The 20,440-nt window shown below is 38.2% G+C and overlaps 1 protein-coding gene across 23 annotated transcripts in view; it reads left to right on the plus strand.

Annotated features, from left to right (window-relative positions):
• Positions 1 to 2,013: 2,013 nt before the first annotated feature.
• Positions 2,014 to 20,440, plus strand: part of LOC307257360 (neurexin-1a-like) — a gene marked incomplete at both ends in the record, with an annotated part of 267,488 nt that continues 249,061 nt past the window's right edge. For 11 of the 23 annotated variants that reach the window (XM_080036562.1, XM_080036565.1, XM_080036561.1 and 8 more), the window contains 2 exons: positions 2,014 to 2,743; positions 20,297 to 20,326. In XM_080036562.1, coding sequence (XP_079892688.1) covers positions 2,014 to 2,743; positions 20,297 to 20,326 — 760 coding nt within the window. Of the gene's footprint in view, positions 2,744 to 13,925; positions 13,941 to 18,491; positions 18,510 to 20,296; positions 20,327 to 20,440 lie in introns of all 23 variants that reach the window. The other 12 variants (XM_080036568.1, XM_080036570.1, XM_080036575.1 and 9 more) reach the window with 4 other exon arrangements.

The raw sequence follows: 20,440 nt of genomic DNA on the forward strand, positions 1-20,440 counted from the left end.
TTGTGATTCACTTGAAAGCAGATTTTGATGTTACGGGGTTTCCGCCAGTGAGGATATTGAGGTACCGGCTCTCGCCAAACCGACAATTCGGATTGTCGTGATTCACACAGGAGCTCAGTCGGTGGTGCTTTGCACGGAATTGCATTTCATCTATTCTGCCAACTATTTAGGGTCCCGTGGAAGTAGGCTAAATATGTAGCCTATGCGCGAAGGTAATGATAATAATAATAAAAAAAAAACACAACATAAACACACCTTTCATAATTTTGAGAGACTCCTGAACAAATGCCGCAGATATGGACGAAAATACTCATTATAGTGCACCCTTTACAGCTGTCATCCAGGGTAAGATAAGGTATGGGGCTTTTTGTTGATTAGATGATACCCTGTTTTGGCAAAATATAGCTCGTGGAACGCTACATTCCGGTGAGGTTTATGTCAATTATTAGGTTAGAGCATAATTATCACTTATCGGTGTGCATCACATTTGCTCTTTATGGAGAAGGTGTTTCAGTCTGCTTTAAGTGCGGTGTCCATGTGAACCCGATTTAAATTTTCCCCCTTTGAAATACAAACTACTTGCAAAGATTAAAAAGCAGGTTACATTCTTTTTACAATAAAAAACGTTTTGCGGGAAATCACAATCCGACTCATAGTCCGAGTGAAGAATAGTGACGAGGCAAATATTTAGAAGATCACATTTTTGGGCTTTGAGACTCGGTTGGCTGCCCGACTGGTTCGTCTTACACACAAACCAACCATTGTGATTCAAATGACGCACTTTTTCTCATGTTAGGTCTTCAAAGACAGTGCAGGCCAGTGAATAAGCCAACTATATGTCGGAATGCTGCTGATCATGGTCATTCACGGCTGCAGAAGTTGTAACGAGTGGAAGCAAAAGTATTATGACTTAAACTGAAAATCGAGCTGTGCATCTGCCGTCTCCCATTTTATTTGTTTTTTTACTTGACAGTCTGCAGGAAGTGTTAATACGTGTTCGAACAGCTGGGTGCGAAGGAAGATATGCTACCGGAGATCACACATCATAAATTACCGGTGTTTTTTTCTTCTTTTTGCACGAATATGTGCACATTGTTTTTTGGTTCTTCTTTTTTTCCCCCGAAGGACTACGTGTGAAAAAGGCAATTTTTTTTACTTGGATTCAGTGATACTGACTGCTCAGTGCTGCTGTTTGCTTCATGAAAAGCTTAGACATTTTTCTCATGATACAGCTTGGGTTTTTTGTAACACAAACGCCTCTCTGGATGTAGTGTCTGATTGGCTTCGTCTGTCTTATTCATAATATTACTCAGACTTTTGATTTAGGCTTTTGGCCAAAATGAATTTGGAAATGGATATAGCGAAAACGCTGATTCTGTATTAAATGTTCTTTTCTTTTGCAGAGAGCAACGGGAGTGAGGAGTGCCTTGACAGACTGACAGCTTCTTTTGCTGAGCTTATCAGCCGGTTGGCTCCATTTTTCCATTGCTACAGAGGATGCAGGGTGAAAAGCCTCGAGCAAGGCTCCCAGTTCCCCGCCAAAGGGTACTGGCATGAACATGAAGATTAAAGCTGCCATTTCAATTCAAGTGAAACCGTGCACACTCTAACTGGCACCTGAAGGGACTGTTCCATAATTACACAAATTAGACCGATCGTGCCCAATGGATATTTGAACCCTTGACACTTTCCTCTAAATAGTCATGGCAGAGTGGACCATTATACAGTTCAAACTATTTTTGCACAAACAGTAAGAGATTTGGCCAGTGGCCTGGATAGTGTGAGGTAATGGTATTTGCTCCTGGAAAAAAGAGTTGGCCCAGCCTTCTGCTATGCAAATATATTATAACACTTAATCCTTTTGCTTACCATGCATCATTTCACACTTGAATATCCACGTAGACAATCAGTTATATGCCAGTCTACTCTCTTACAGTCAACCCAACACCTTTCTTAAAAGTAAATCCTGCCCAAGAAGTCCCTATCCACCCACACAGAATTTGGAATCACACAATGGTTTTACAAAAGCCACATGGTGCCCATATCCTATGGGTTGGGCTGCTCATTTGTTGCTTTGTAGAAATCAGCACTTGTCTAGAATTTACAGGTGCTGAGGGACAGTGGGCTAGATTCCCAGTGTGGAACGCATGTTGCGAAAGCGAAATGAGTTTCAATATGAAAACAAAGAGCTCCCATGGGCTGCTAGTTTACTTCGATGATGAGGGATTCTGTGACTTTTTGGAACTTCTCATACTGAATGGTAAACTTAGCCTTCGTTTCTCTATCTTCTGCGCCGAGCCTGCAACCGTCGTGTCCGACACAGCGGTCAACGACAGCCAATGGCACGCAGTCACGATAAGGAGAAACTTCAAGAACACAACCTTCACGGTGGACAGTGAGACAAAGTGGGTGGAGGTCAAGTCCAAAAGACGGGATATGACTGTGTTCAGTCATTTGTTTGTTGGTGGATTACCACCGGAGTTACGATCTGTGGCGTTGAGACTCACATCATCTGCAGTCAAGGATCAGCTGCCTTTCACTGGATGGATAACAGACGTAAAGGTCAACAACACGGAGTCTGTCATGGTCAACAGTGAAGGGGTCTTAACGGACCTCTGCGGCACTGCCAACATGTGCTTAAACGGAGGGGTCTGCAGTTTAGTTAACAACAAACCCTCATGTGACTGTTCTCAGACGGCGTTCCAGGGAAAGGACTGCAGTGAAGGTAAGACATATGGATTTGGTTGACACCACACAAGTTGGTACAACATGTAGCCTTTTTAAGTCAGCTGCAACATAAAACAAACAAGTTCAGTGCCCCATTGTAATCACCATCAGTCCTAAAGTAATGCATTCCCTTCCTCTATTAGGCTGAAGCCATATACGTTTGTCTCAGTCTTACGTTGTGCCATTGATCTGCAAAACTGTTGTTTGTAGTAAATGCATCTCCTGCAAGGCCTCATTAGCAAAACATGCAGGTGTTCTCCATCCCCAAAGGTGTCTTCCATTCTTATCATACAGGTCCATGAGGATTGGTTGACCTATGAATCGTCATCTCCCATGGCTTAACTCAAATGCAAGAGCAGGGGTAAACATCTACAAGTCACATGGAGTAAACATTAATGATATTATTGACTTTAAACAGTATTTAAAACCACCCAATAGATTAGTCTAGTCAGCATGCAGCAAAACAGAACCCAAATACTAACTGGGTCAGGGTTTTGAAACAGTTGACGACAACATAATTAGTAATCCATTGTTACCTGAAGCTTGTCATTAAGCACACGGAATTATGATCTAGTGTGGAAGTCAACTTTAGACTTAAGTCTTTATTGTCCCCAAGGGGAAATTCTTTTTCACATCACATGTACATTTATGGGCTGCACGCCGACAGACAATAGACAGAAACAAAGTAAACATACATACAGGATATATAAACAGGGTGGGACTGGGGTGATTTATCTATAATTATAATATAGTTACCTTAGGAACGAAATAACACTCCTAACTGTGGTCTTAATTCAAAATAACAAAGTAAAGCAGGAGAATACAAGTGCCAGAGACCCAGCTAATCAACACACAAAGAGAACATGGGGTTCTTTGAGGTAGCAAGAATGGTGACAGTGTGACTTTTTTCTTCTCATTCTTATTCCTTATTTGGAAGGAAAATGTATGCATGGCTTTCTGTGCAGTGCTTCCCACAGGTTGGCAGTTTACTGTTATGGCAGGGTGGAGCAGCTTAGAGCGTCTTTGCTTTGAGCAGGCCCAGTGTCGATGGGGTATAGGGGTGTGAGTGTATATGTACTATATGTTTTTTTTATTATCTATTTCTAAAGTTTAATTAATGACGACTTAAAGGCTACTATAACATATATTAATCATATTTAATATATGTATACAGGCAATAACACATTTACATTCCATTTCATAAGTTCATGTATCTATATTCCAGCACATACATCTTTTATTAACAATAACCTCATTAGTCCAGCATTGGTTAACTCACCACTGCTGCATACTATATTCCCATCTGATTGCCATTAGACATTCAGGCAAATATGAAATCACACTAATTAAAATGTCCTCTCCATACTGTGCAGGCCATGTTTCTGCATTCAGGCTTTGTTGAACGTGCTCGGGAGCTTAGGGTCCTTTACCAACCTCATTCGCTGACAGAATGAAGGATTGTTGCTGTTATTCACAAACAAGGCTTTCAGTGTTGGTATTTGTTTATTCAAACACTGCACATCAGTGAGAAATAGCCGGCTGTATTACCATACTGCATAAAAGCACCCAGAATAAATCCAGATTAATGATTAACTGTGGCAGTAAATATACTTGGACATGCCACCCAAATGGTGTTGTCGTTCTCTTTCTTTCTCTTTTCAAGTGCAGCCTCTGTATAATCACAAGTATTTTACTGTGATATGGGGATTATGTATTGCAATAACTTGCCATGTTCCATTTTGGATATTTCCGGTAATTACATCTGCGAACAAAGGATGTGTTTGTGTTAAAAATGAGTTGGAAGAAAACTTCTCTCTACATTTGGCACATATTTTTAAAACCCTTGGCAACTCTCTCTGGAGGACATATCACATTTGTTGATGACTCTTTTTCTCTGCTATTTTTTGTGCCATTAGTTTATTATGTTTATTACAAGAGCCCACAATGTATTCTGGCCATCTTGTTAGCTGTAGAAGTAGAGGTAGATCATGTTCCAGTGAAGAGAAAATGGAAGAAGAAATCCAAAAGAAATGTTTTCTCATTAGAAGACTATTTTATTATAAATTCAAATGGATTCTCACTTATTATATGGCAGCCCTCTTTTTCCACAATATGTAAAATGAGCAACATGAAAGGCTTTTCTCAGGAAGAAAAGGGTGTTGAATACATAATCAATGAAATCCCTTTTAAAATGATTACTATAGTTACTAGAAGTTTTTAATCAACAAAAACCCTGACTTTGATGACTAAAAAATAAGCATGCCATAATCAATTGTCTTAATGGTACAAACCTGTTAGATTGGGATGCATTTAAAACTAGCGTTTGCTTTCATGTGTCTATTTCGTATGCGTGTGAGTGTTTCTCATCAGTCAAGAAATCATAGCAAAGAATTGTAATTTTCACAACAGGGCGGCTACTGATGTTAATAGTTTTATGGCCATCAACTAACTAATTAGTTAGGTCATGGCAGTGTTAAGATAAATGATGTAAAAGATATGTGCATGAAGGATGAGCAGTTATTAAAGAGTTCCATGTAATGATGATGACTATACACCGTGGCAATGATGACAAGATCCATTATAGTTGTGAAGTTGAAAGCCGAATGTATAATCACACCAAAAAACTTAATAATATGATGTAATCACTTTCCACATAATCTCTAGCTTAGTCACGTGAAGTTTAATGGCGTGGACTCAATAAACAAGCACATACATGAATTAATAATGTGAATATGCCCTTATCTTAAAAATATCAACTGTTAAGACAAAAAAGAAGAAGAATTGAAACCCTGAATATCACACTGTCCATTCTAATTTTAACCGTGCTGCAGTGACAGTGACAAAGCAGACACAGTGTGGCGGGTGACAAAACATTCAGAAAAAGAGCAGCAACCGCAACTCACCCTGAAGGTCTATTGATAGTTGTACATCTCCTCACTTCTATAATTCTTCCCTGAATGTTCACGTCAAACCGTGGAAGAAAGAGACCGCAGGTTAATAGACCAAAGTCATTAGATTGCAGTAGATTCCATGACAGAAACCTCAACCACAAACAAGGTAATATGTCAGTAGCGATGTCTGTTCCGTCAACCCAGACAACCACAACGCAACAGTGTGGGACTGAAACCCCGATCTCTGTCAGGCTCCTGCTCTGTTTGATGACATTACAGAAAAACATACAATCATGCACTCAGCTAGAGTTACTTTGTTGCATACACACAGTTGACTCACTGCCTCTATTCATGAGTTGAACAATGTGACTAAAAACGTTTTCCTGAGATTTAGGAGTTTCAAGAAATAGTGGATATGTCATCATCTAAGTTGTCCATTGTTAGTTGATTTGTTTGTGTTGTTTTGCTGGTTATAAGGATCTTTGCTAGACTAAAATCATTATAGGTTGATTTTCTTTCCAGCAACTCGACCTGTAAAGACAACACTGACAATGTTATCATATTCAGATTTTTCCGGCAAACGTGTTAGCCAACCGTTGCCTTATTACACACCCAGCAGTCATCAAGCAAAACTAGCATTTGATTATTTTTTTGCAATTTTGCTTCTTGCTGCCCAATATATTTAAGTATAACGTTCCTTATTTTTCTTAAGACCCTTGATTGGTCTTTACCAACTCCTTGGGGGGAATCTGGCTCTTTTGCTGCTTAATGCTTCACTCTGTTAACCAGCTAGTCGCTAATGTTGTCGGGTGTTAGATGCGGGGCGGGAACCACACGGGGTTTATCCAAGCTTTTTACTGAGAACAGCTGCCTCCTGCTGCTTAAAATGGGGTTCATGAGGCGGTGAGACTGAACTGAGACATTTAAGCTGTGGCTGTGGAACCAATACAACGAGTGTAAAGACTCGTAGAGCTGTGAGGAACTGCGTAGTTGGGTGATAATTCTCCCTGGGGTAGTCACTAAAAGTGGCCCCTGTCACATTATATCAAGTCATTGGATCCATTGTATATATACAAACATGGATTAATGCAGCATTAAATCTAGTATGATGTAGCCATGATACCAGAGTTACAAATTGACAGAAGATGTGTAAAACACAGAGGGCTCCTGAAATCGTCAAACTATGCTTAGATTACTAAAAAAATGGAGAGAGACCAGTGGGAATGTGAAAAGGAGAAAGGTATGGCCTTGGTGTATCACATATTTCTTCTTGTGTGCCTGTAAAAAAAACAAAAAAAGCACCAAACCGGTTTCCCTTGCCTTGCAAGTCCAAAACGCAAACCAATAAGAATTCTCAACATATGTCATTGGATTGAACTAAAACAATATTGGAATGTTATCATCCTGGACTTTTTATATTAACTTAATTTGACCTTTTTGTCACCAATATTTTAAGCATTACAATATTTGACACCGGACCATAACAGTAATACCACCTGCAGGAAAGAGAAAGACTGGTAGCTCTTCATAGCTCATTTCAGTGTGGCACTAACATAGAGATTCAATTCCCATCAGAGCCATCCCTGCTGAAATTGTTTGAACTCATGGTACCTTCAGTCACTTTGGATAAAAGCGTCCCCTAAATTGTACCTTTGCCAATTAATTTGGTATTCTAGCAAGCAAGATTTTTTTTTTCAAAACCCAAGGTGATGTGGTATTGCTGCTTGCTTTCTCGTGTAATCTTGAGCTGCACGGAGTAGGAAAGCAACAACAAAAACAACCACAATTGGTCTGCAGGATTCTCAAATAACTTGTCCATCCTATTCAGAAGTCGGCAGTAGAAATCAAAATTTGGAAAGCAAAGAGAAACATACTCATACTTTCTTTAGGAGCTTACCTCTCATACTGTAGGTAGCCATACATTCATTTAGCTCCAGTACATTGACGCTCCTTTCCATTCAGTAATTTAAAAGCTGTTGTATTACTTTGATCAGATTACAGGATTTGCCGCCAGACCTGTCCAACGAAAAGCTTGCACAATGCATGACCGCACGCACGCACACACACACACACACGCACGCACACACACACACACAGACATGCACACCTACACACGCACTAAAATTCCTATGACCGGTTAAAACAATTATTTAAATGCACTGTTGTATGGCCAGTAAATTCCGCAAATCTGTCCTGTGGTTTCTCATTAGGGAAATAACATAGATGCCTCACATAGTTCCATATTTTATCCTGATAAAATGGAACGATGTTGTTTATTTCATCGTACATTAGCTCAACATAAATCAGTGCTAGTAAAAAAAAGCACTTTATTTGTCACTTTGTGCATTACGTAATTCAGAGGATAACTCGCATTGACTGGATACAGTAAATAACTGTGACTGAATCGCACTTTAACATTGTAATTTTAGTTGACAGCATAGATTTTGTAGGACTTTACAAAGATATGGTTAGAAATCCCTGAAACTAACATCACTCATTGAAGAATAGACAGTTAGACTACTTTGTGATGTGAATAACTTGACCGGATTTAGCCTTGCTGCCATATAGAGAAAGGAATGTAGTGGAACGTGTGCATTAGCCAAGTGTTCATATAGGCTCACGCTCAATAATTAATCACTTCACCATGTCTTGGTCCATGTGGATGTGGCTCCCAGCAAATTTTATTTGTGATTTGTAATATTTTAGGTTTTATGTTGATGACTGATAAATAATATAATTTTTGAGGAAGCTTTCCTTAATCTCTTCCCACAGTTACAGTATTAGTTTGAACCTGAACTTAAAGCTTATCAGCTATTTTTGGTGACCAAGAACATTTATTTTTTGCCACAAGCAAACAGCAGCCCATGATGCACCCCCAATTAAAAAAAGAAAAACACTAACTGTACTGGTTCTAATCCGACACATGTATAGAGTCCCTAAGTGCACCTATAATGTAAAAATGTGCATTTTATCGTATGCTTTATGTTTTTATCATGACAGTGGTTGCTTGAGTAAGTATGTCTTACACACATTTAATTTTAATCAGTGGCAATGGGATTGCCTATATTAACATGTCCTGCCAGCAGAATTTGAAACGTCAAGACTTTGGCAACCACTTGATTACATTAGGAGGTGGTGTTTTACATGATATGTTAAAACGAAGGCTGTGGAAAAGGAGGGAATGTAAAATGTCATAATACTAATTGAATACTGGAATTTAATTTTTAGGTGTTTCATTTCTCACACAGAAGCCTACAGCTTATATTTTCTATCAGTCACTTACTCAGAATACTTGCTTGACCATTTGTCTGTTCAAATGCAACATTATTCTCATTAGGGATTCTTCTTTTCTGGTAATATTATAGGTATAGCTAGATTATATCTCATACAAGGACCTTTAAATGTTTATTAAACAGCCTCTGATGATTATACATGACCTGTAATAGCAAACTAAAGACCATCAGTGTAAAGAAGGCTATTTTTATATAGGTAATATTAATGCCTTTGCATGAGCCCAGTCTCCCGGGAACTTAGACAAAACAATTTATGGCATGCAGTCCGGAACATCCCGAGTTTCCCAAACAATACTAAAATCAAAGATTACTTCTCTCTTTACGTCTCTCTTTTCTTTACTCACTTCCTTAACAAATGCACGCGCTACCAGCATGTGCTTAGGCGCTGGTGTCGTAAAAACTCGACTGCTTTTGTCCGAAGGGGCCAATAAAATCAACAAATCAATGAATATGATCATATACACAGTAGCAGGAAATGTTGTGTGTTGGTTCCTTTTGCTGCTAATGGCACTTCTAAAGTTTGGTATTAGTTGTTATATCACACCTCACCTGTGTGCAGTGCATAAAAACATTTTAAAATGTGTAGACATAACTATTTCTCATTTCCTAGATTTTAGAATATATATATAAACAGTATATCAGTGATTCTTGAGAAGTGGGACAACACAGAGTGCAATGTTGAAAAAATACAAACCCTATGTTTAGGCAAATTAAATTATATGTATGTATCCAACATAAGCTGAGCTAAACTTTGACACAACCTCCCAGCTTTTGTCCTTTTTATCAAAATGGGCTTTTTACTTTGCCATTCCTTATCGGAATGGGCTTTTTACCTTGCCATTCCATATTTTGTGTCAACACCGTCAGACACCAAAAACACAAATTAATTTTCCCTCAATTTATGCTAGACCCATGATAGTGATCACAAATATTCACCAAGGCTGACAGAGGCCACAAAAAATATTTTCAAAATGTATATGAATATAATTTTTTTTGACATCTGACGGTGTTGACATATTTAACGTTTCTTAAACCGAACAAATTGAGTTTTTCTAGTAGCCATTTGTTTTTTCTGTTGATGATAGGTGCTAATATGAACTACTTCAGGAAAATAAAATGATCAAAACATTTCAAACTTCTTCAGAAATTGTGTGTGTTGGTGTTGACGTATCATTGTTGTGACGCAGGACTTTCAAGATTTGGAATGTAAAATATTCTAAAACTACAAGACTTATCTGAGCCTTTCTGACTCTAATGTACTCTGCAGAGTTAGAATGTGACAAGAGGTCCTTCATAGTGACAGGTGCACCTTATTTCGCCTGATTTTCTTACATTTTAATGTCTGACGGTGGTGACAAAAAGTGTCCCACCACTTAGAAACCTTATAAAACATGAATGTGTTGTAGAAAAACAGTTTTTATTGATATGAGAGATTATTTAGTGTTGCTTTTGATGAGAAAATCTCTTTTTAATCATTAACTTTAATCACTTCTCTGCACTTTTGGACATTGTGAGAAGATAACAAGTGTCATATATTTGACATAATAATAATTGTGCTCCAGACATACTATTCTTAATCCCTAATAACATCTACAATTTTAAATATGTTTACTTTTAAACATATCGGCAGTTAATATTGGAAGACGGCCTTTTGTCCCGCTTCTCAAGAATCAGTCAGTGCGTTTACATGCAGACTCATAATCGGGTAACTAAACGAATAAGACTTCAACAGGACTTTTAAACTGCATGTAAACACCTTTATCCGATCTACTTCGCACACAAATCGGCACAATAACGGACAAGAGATGTCGGATAAGAACACCTAGATAAGTCGTTCGTTGTCGGCATTCTCTCTGCATGTATACAGGGATCGGACATCGCTTATCGGACTTCTCGTTCTGTGCTTGTGTGCCTACGCGTGATAGGCTACACCCATGGCTACACCATGGGTTATTGACGGAAGAGAACCGGACGTGGCTCTTTCAACACTTGTTGAAAGCATGGTTGAAAGGGCTACAGTGCCACCTAGCATAGTGGAGACAGCCATGCATTGGACATTTATCCGATATCTGAAAGGCCATGTAAACTCAGACAAGTGACACGGTCCGTTCGAGTGTCTAGTTCGATATATGTGATAATCTAATCTAGTTGTGCCATGGAAACGCACTGACTGATATACATTCTTAATTTGATTGAACTCTCCCATGTCAGACAGAGCTGTCACTGTATGAGCAGAAAACCCTGTGATGCTAACTGTATCTCTGAAAGTGTCATTCTGTCTAGAAGCCTCCTGCAGCTTCACTCAGACAAAAGCAGATTAATAGAATACTGCTGTCTCTCAGTCCAAAGACAGATATTGGGATCAAAAGATTAGAGGGATTTTCCCTGGTGGATTTCTGCCTTGTTTAAATACAACTGCTCTTGACTGTCAAAGGGTGTTTGTGAAATTCTTTGACATCCAGACTCTTCCTTTAACGGGATTCATCCCACAGCACAAATAAACACATCCAGATATCCACGCCACACATATTAAACTGGGTTATACAGTATGTTTCTCATTGAAGCATGCTTATCTGCCATATTGGAGTTTTGAGTAAACCATGAGATGTATTACACATTATCTTTTGAGCACTGCTGTATAGAGATGCATGACACCTGTCAGATTTTTGGCTTTAAACCAATCTGTTGTTTGTATGTTTATAGACACCGTCCTTACTCTTGCGTAATTGCTGGATGTTTTCCTATGCACTCAGAACAGTTTGATCTCCCCTACACTGATACAGAAAATATCTGTTTCGAGGCATTACTTTGCCTCTTTAAATTGCAGACTGTAGAGAATATATTTTTTACTTTGAACACAAGTTGTCTTTGATGCTGCTGGTTGGGTGTTATCCTTCATAGGAGTCGTCTGAAATACTAATAACAAGTCAAAAGTGCACTGCCGTGATTTGAAAGCTGCAATGCTAATGACAGAGCTGAGACAAATCACTTTTCAGGAGAATAAAAAACTTGACTTTGAAGCCTTTTGTGACTGACACAAATACACCTTACTTGACTGTAGTGTTGTGCAAGTTATGTGTCACATTTTGAGGTACTTCCTACCCACAGTACAAGTGTTAGTGCTTCCACTTGTAATATCTATATCTTTTCCCTTAACATACGTATTATGAGTTCAATAAAAAAGATAATTGACAGCGCTGGAGTCAACTCAGATTTTGCTGGCAAACATTGGTTGCATGTTCACTGGGATTTGGTTTTTCTATTTTACAGTCCTGTCTTTTTTTGTCATTTATAATGGAACGGGATGTAGCTTAATTTTAACAGTACTTGGGGCTAAGCTGTATTTAATGCTCAGTGTGCTATATTAATGTGTTTTTTTTTAGCTTAAGAACTGCTCTCCAGATAGGGATTTGTCACACGTCAACAGTAGGAGCCACAACTACAGTACTGCTTCCCCAAGAAACTGCTGGGCATATTTAGCTAGAAGAGGTGATTGGTGAACATTGGCACACACTGCTTCAACATGAAGCTTATCTATTACAATACCTGCAAAAAAACATTCCCCTTATTTCACAACATTGCAGTTTCCATTGATTTTTTCAGTTCCCCTGTCAAGACTGCTACTCAAGTGTCAGCTACTGCATTGCAATAATAATAATAAAAAAAAAGATTTACTGCACATCTGTAATACTATCCTAGCTATTTCCAATCCTGGGATTAAGGTTATTAGAACTACTGAATAAGCTGCTCTGATTATCCTGTTGGATCATTCCAACCCACAAGATGTAAAAGAATAGAGAGGTCTTCAGCACATCTGCTGCCACAATCCCCTCTGTTTGAGCTGTCTCTTAGGAAATATCTGGATTGAACTATATTGTCCACACACCGTCTGTTCCGAGAACCTTGCTGTCTCTGTATCAAAAGATTAATTTAATGCACAACACTGCCTGAGTTCATTTAATTAGTTTAATGAAGAAATACTTAATTTGATCAGGTGCCATTTACACTTATGAGAAGGAAAACAAATTTGGAAAAACCTTTTTGGAAGGATTAGTTTATAGTTTGATAGAAGTACTTTGGCATTTTGGGAAATACCCTTCACGTTCTTGCAGAGATTGAGATGAGAAGATTGTTTGCATTCCTTTAAGTGCAATCAGTGCTTGGTGCTGTGGTGTCAGTTGGCTCTAGACTGACAGTATATACTATATATGGACATACATGAGATATCTGCTCTTTCCCCAAATGTTGAACTTTGAAGTCTGTGATTCAGGTGAGGAGAAACTCCAGTTGTTGGAGTAATTGGAAACTGTTCAAGTTTGAGGAGTCTAGTGTCAGCACAGTGAGCTTGCACACAAAAAGGTGATATTAAAGTATAGTCTAATGTTGTGCAAGTGTATGTTTGGCACCGTTGACAGAGCTCAGATGCTGAGGATAGGAATTGTTGCAGTATTGCCACAGCTGTGGGAGCTATCCATTTCCATCAGAGCGGGCCTGTTTCCTCTCCCTCCACTCTCACTGTTGCTTGAGGAGATCAATGAGGGAGATGGTGAGCTGTATTATGCCACTCACACTCTTCTGTTGGATAGATGCATAAGGTTTAGGCTGTGGTACTGAGAGATGAGCTCTCACTTATACTCATTACTCTTGATTTGCTCCCAATTGTAATTTAACAACAAATCGATCCTGTGGTAGCTCTGACCTTTGCTGCAAGGCTTTTACATTTTGCCATAAAGCACCTCTGCCAAAGGGATTTTAGAGCAGCTTTCCTGCTACTATTTTTTCAAATCTACAACTGTCTAATGGGCTGGCAAAGAGTCCCTGCCTTCTGTTCTTGCATGTATGGCGAGGACATTATTCCCCCCTGATCGATGACATCATCAGGGTAATGGGGTCCTTGGTTTAGCCTTGACACTTTAAATAGTTAACAGAATGCTTGTGTGAGTGCATGCGTGTGTGCGTGTGGGGTTTGAAAGAAGTGCATTGTGGGAATTGTAGGATCCAAGGCCTAAGTTAGAGGTCTATGCAGGATGTGGGGAGTTTGTGAAGATTTAGAGGAAGATTCCAGTCTAAATGCTTTCAGTCATTCAATAAAAGCCAGTGTGCAGATGCCTGTATTTATTATTTGTCTTGTATTATAAATGACAAATCAAAGCTTCAGATTTGCTGCAGCTTTTTCCACAATGAAACATAGTGGTAGTTGACCTACTTTTTCAAAGCAATGCTAGCATGATGAACTGCTTGAGTTTGAGGCTATTTAAGATGGAACCAAACTGCTTTCATTAGGAAGCGTCACTTGCTTAATAATTCAAAATATTGATCATTATTTAAGACATTACTTATTTTCTTTTAATTTTGCTGATAATACATTTCATATCTTGCACAACATGCCCTTATTGAAGTGACTCTCCCACCTCTAAACTGAGCAGTCTATAACAGAAATGTAATACTGAGACAGAAGAATTATGTATTTATCTTCCCTGAATAACAGCTGTGTCGATTGTACATTACGAATGCAGAAAATTAAATCACTTAGTCTTTTGTGTCAAACTTATTATTTAGTATTAAAGGTAAATCTGACTTTGAGATTTTAAATGTTGCATACTTTAAAAGTATGCAACATTATATAAGAAATGTAAGCCACTTGTTCAAGAGCTGCTACATAACACACACAACCAGTCTCTCCTAGAACATTCTGCTAAGGTTTTTTTTAATGAAAACAATCAATGAAAGGCAGTTAAAATTGCACATAGTATTTGAGGAAAGAAGGCATGTGGGTAAAATAGGAATAAAGACTATACAGTATGTGACATTTCAGGATGCCAATATGAATGCTTGCTTATTTTCTTATTTTTCTGAGAAAAATGGAACTGAAAACGGCCCTGAACCAACACATTATTCAACATTGTGAATGTCGATAGTTAGGCTGCTATTGGTGTATGAATGTGTGTGAATGGTAACGTGTAAATAGGAACAGGTTTTCCTTGAAAAATTATTTGAGCACGTCTTGGCCTTTGTAAATTTGGGTCAATATCACTTACTTTATGTTGGCTTGCCGTTAGTGAACTCAAAAGTGTTTCCTTTCAGGAGAGACCAGAATCATGACTGCAATCAAAAGAGGTTCAAGGGCAGCAGCCATTTAGTTTTTGAATTACCTTTAGGCTTGTTCACAAAAAACAAGTGAATGATAAAAGGTTGGAATAAAAACCTCTTGAATTCTGAATTTATAGATCTGAGTAAAGGCAATAGAGATAAAAAAAGCCCCCTGAAAAAATTAAAGCACCTCAATGCCGATGTCATCAAGGGCGGATGAAAGGGAGATTATTTTGTCCTGGAGCCAAGATGAAAAAATCAAAGGCACCAAGTCCATTCTTAGTTCAGGCTTCTTTATTCACAAGCAGCGTGGACAAGAGAGTACACCCCATGATCTGCCCATAGAAAAGGACTGCAAGCCCGTTTGTACTGTCTACTCTAGTGTAAGATAAAAAATCACAATAAATCTAGTATATCCATTGCTAGATGTTGTCTCCAGTGAATGTGACACATGTTCCTTTATGTAGCGTCACCCAGAGTCCTAGCTGCTCTTGACATGTCTCTTGAGCCAACTGCCTTCAGACATTCGGCAGGAAAAACATGGACGTCTTAATGACATTTTGTGTAGCTGGCTTTACGGTAGCCGGCTCAGTGTATAGTGGTGGATTGAGCACTGCTAGTTTTCTTTGGACTGTCACTTTGGCTCTAGTCAGTTGTCATAGATTTGAGCTCTCAGCCGGAGAGTGAAGGTGCTGTTGAGGTGACAGAGTCATGTCTTCATGAAGTAAGAAAACAAATCAATTGGGGGATTGATTCCCCATCTTTGATTTATTTCTGTCGTCGCTCCCCGCATGTTTCATCTAGCGAGGCCTCAGTTTGAATAGTAATGTGATTATTTTCAATGAGCCGTGCACCAAGCGCATGATCACCAGGCCAGCACAAGGCCATCAGTGATGCAGATCATCTGATAGACAGTTGAGTGCATTTTGGTGTAGTGTTACCAGCACAATAGCACCGGGATCACTTTGTCAAGGGGATTAAATGGATTTACATCTCTGGATTAGGGTGTAACCAGCTGGGTACATTTGTGAAATAAAGTGAGTGTGTTTGTGAGTGTGTGTGTGTTTTTTTTTAATGGTGTCTGTCAGGTGATACTTCTGTTAAGAGGAAAGCTTATTTCCTTCAAAACACCACAGAATGAAACCTTGTTGAGTGTGGCCACTGAAAATCTCACAGAAACTACTTTTACTACTTGCAAAGTTGTAGTATAATCCTTTGTCAAATCAAATGATCTGGAATATTGTTTTTTTTCCTATCACAATGAGAAGCCTGCTGTTCTTAGTTAATTATCTTTCTCCCCTGTTGGGATGAAATTAATTGCAGATCTGTGTGTGAATACAATGTGTTACTATCTGATATAATGCACTATAGACTGCATGCACATCAAGCTGTAATTAAATAATACTATAAATTAGTTATTGTTATTCTAAATGTGATTTGAATTTGGTTTTGATCACAAATAATTGGAGGAAGGGAATCACTATTAAACTGTGTTAATTTAACTAGAACCTTTCAACAATCCACAGTGCACCTATCAAAACAATGCTTTTAAACAGGCCAGCCGTTGAACTGAAATACAGTGGGACGAAATGTTAGTTATTCTAGCAAAAGGAAATGTCACTCTGTGGGTTCTTGGCATCAGCAAACGGTCATTATTCTTTTAATTTCATCTTCTCATGTGGTCACTTTGCATCTGCCAGCTTCATGCTAGCCTTGTTATAATGCTTTTTCAGCAGTGTGCTTTTCATCATCAGGCTAACCTTTTGTGAACAAAGGGCACCTTTTTAGTTTCTGTCACAACAGAATTTCATTTATCTACTGGATCTTATAAGAAAGACGATGCTAGTCTGTCCTTAAAGCTGATAAGAATAAAATGTATCAAAGTTTAACATGAGTTTGTGTTTTAACTTCATGTTTAGAAATTTTTTTAATAATACATTTAAATATTTTTTTAAATCTCACTCACATATCCGTAATGTTTTTTTTCCCCTCTAGGACCTAGATCAATGAGGTGCTATTTTATTTGATTATAGTACTTCATATTTAGGAACAACTATTACAAAACGTACAGTATGTAAAACACACACATTTTCCACCAAATTCAATTAAATTGTTCGGAACTGTTCTGTTGCCTTGTAATTTGTTCACAAAATGGCGATTTGGATTGTTTTTTGTTGTGCATGATGTCTGATTTGGAATGGGAACCAGTGGTGATGGTAAGTTTTGGGTCAAACAAACGCTTTCAATCTGGGCAAGAAACCATTTTAAAGAGGTAGGAATTTATTTTGTAGCACAAATTGGGCTCTTGTTCCCAGCTGGCCGCAAGGTTACAGTAATGGGATTGATCACGGGACCAATTTTTGTCGTACAAATACTGATAATACATTGCATGCTAATGTCTCTGTGATGTCGGTTCATGATTGTTTTATTGAAAAATTTAAATAAATAATTATCATCAAATTATTATTTTTCTTCTCCATTCAATGCCATTTTTTTTGTATTTCTGCTATTATGATTTTGAATATTTAAGTATGGAATAAGTCTCCAGGCAAATGTTTAGCTCAGTGAGGAACAGAACTGTTGACTGACTATATGTTGTTCTTTTTTGTAGGCGGTCAGGCCTTCAAACACTCTCATTCCTTTGGTTTTGCATGTTCCCAGTCGCATCATTTTGTCAAACCATTTTATTTCCCCACTGGTAGCATGATGTTCACCTCACCTATTTGCTTTATTAGAGTGACATATTTTTAAATGGCAGTTTTATCACCTCCACAAACATCACTTTGATTGGAATAGTTAATGATAGAGACTTTTCACCTGCCAGGCAATCTCCCTTGACAATGACAATACACGCTCATTGGTCATTGCTTTCGGTACCGTAAACAAATCACCTGAATAGAATTGCATCCACATGACCCCACTGCCCGTTCTGAAACCTTGGTGGCATTGCTAAACCACAGCCAACTCTATCTATTTAGGTATTTATTTTTGTGGTGCAGAGCAGCTTTTCATTTAAAAAGAAGGAAGACAAATTCACAGATTCCATTGATTCTTTTGAATTAAATAGTTGTTGCAGTTCATCATGTTAAACATAAAAGCCAAATAAATAAATTAATGAGCCAAAACAACAGAATGATTTGGCCTCAAGCCCCAACATGTGCTTTTTATCATCTTATTATCTTATGTCTCATGATCAATACGGGTTCTTCAATCCTTTCGCAGTGAGGCAAGTTTTTATGTGCCATCAATAAAGACTTGTTTAACAGAAGTTAACTCTTCAAAATTATTTAAAATATTTAGAATTTAGTCAAGACAAACAGTAGTAGTAGCCTATGCATTGATCAGCTTTTCCTCTGATGGGGTTACAATAGGTCACTTGCATGTGATGTTTAATGCCTCGCATGGTTACGACATGCAATGGCCAGTACTAGTCTGCATGCTGCTTAATGAATGTCTTCCTCTCTTTCTTTTTGCCTGTCCGTGCTTCCAGAAGACAACAATGCTAAAGGTGGGTATTTTTTAATGGCTGGTTTCCATTCTTGCCAAATGTTTCTATGCCTAAACATTGTCATGGCTAATGGTCCTCAATTTAATGTAAGCACATGTTTCATACTGGTGATGATATTGATGTAACTGTAGTGGTAAGTCTGTTCAGGTTTACATTTTTTGCTTCCTTGTTCTGCTATATGTATATTGTACTTGTGTCTCTGGTCAATCAAATTATATTGACCTTTGTATTGAAATGGGCAAAATAAAAGGTGATCTTTGTCATGTTCAAATATAAAGTGTGAAGACATTTCACAAGAAACCGTGATAATGTTTCATATGAATGTTTGAAATTAGACCTAAATTATATATTTAATGTATGAACATTAAAAAAAGATTTCAGTTAGCTTTTTTTCTCTTATTTCTTTGTAGTACTTTAATTAGCCTCTGAGTACTGATGTTTTTCTAACCTACAGTACCAACTCAAATGTGAATACTTTGAACCTTTTTATCTCAAGCATAATTCAGTTCTCAGTTCAATAGGCTCAATTGAAGAAAAAGGGGGAACACAGCAGGGCATTGGAACCTTGAGATCCAGCAGAGAAACCAGATGTGTTATTAACCCCAGGTTAATCAAATTATCTAAAAAATAATAAATTATACTAAAAGATTAAAAGATCCACCCATATGTAAAAATTGTGGAAGGTAGCACTCATTTTAGGTACTACAGAACCGCATTAAAGACTAATAAATAACATAATCAAATTAACTTAATATGCAAACACACCATCTCAATTAAGTATTGTAAGTGTAGCTTTATACTAATTAGACTCTTCATTGCATACCGTACCTTTTGTTTGTGGTAATTGCTATCATAAACTAAAAGCAGTTTTTATTTGGTTTACTATGATGAATCTTGGTTGTCTTAAAAGGTCTAAGAGACTTAAACCCCTTTTACACAGTTGGAATACTGTTTACTTTCATTGTATTATGATGAAAAGCAGGGTAATGACAGTGTAAAGACAATCATGCTAGCTGAAAGCAATGGAATTAGAAAAATTCTAGCCGGCAGCTAAATAGACCTATAACAACTTCTTCCATTTGACAGGCAGCTATCTATCAGGCAATTTAATTTACATATAAAAACAAAAGAAAAGGGAAAGAAAAATAGAACAAACAACACATAACCCTTATATAAATGTCAACTTTCACCAACTACGGAGATAAATACGGTTAATATATATCGGTTAACTTTGTCCATCAAATGAATGTGATACAATTAAACTGTTCATTTAAGCAATTTGTACTCATTTGCTGCTCAAAGTGGCACGGTGACCCTGACGATGTCCAATTATGGTCCTAGGACCTTTTTTCCCCTGTATGTCAACAAGTATGACTCAGATGTTATGTGGACACTTGACAGTTGTTGAGATTGGAGGTAAAACGGTCTTGGGCTATATCGATGTATAGGGGAATATTCTCTTGTTGGTAGGTTGGATGACAGGTCTGTGTCATCTTTAGAGAGAGAGAGAGAGATAAACCTGTATTTAGATTTCTGAATGATGACCAGTAAGTGACTTGATGATGCATTGCAACCTGTTCCGGGTTGACTGAATGCTCATCGCTGTAACCCTGTCTGTGCAACCCTCCTCTTTCTCTCCGTACCACTCTTCCCTGTCCCAACGCACCCCCAAAGTCCCCCCCTCCCCAACAGACATCTGCTCTGAAAGAGATGCCTGACGTCTCAGTGTCACACAGCTTCCCGTGATCCCTTGTTCTCTGCTGACTGTGCTCTTGTTTTCCTTTAAGGTCTGGCACACCTGATGATGGGCGACCAAGGTATGAGCTCTGTTCCTTTTTATTCCCCATGTCATTCCTCCATTGTCCCTCCTGCTCCAAGTGTGCGTCAGAAATGTGTGTGTGCCTCTCGATTCTTGCGCAATGCTTGGGCTT

Source organism: Ammodytes marinus, assembly GCF_949987685.1.
Source record: "Ammodytes marinus genome assembly, chromosome: 11".
Taxonomy (NCBI): Eukaryota; Metazoa; Chordata; class Actinopteri; order Uranoscopiformes; family Ammodytidae; genus Ammodytes; species Ammodytes marinus.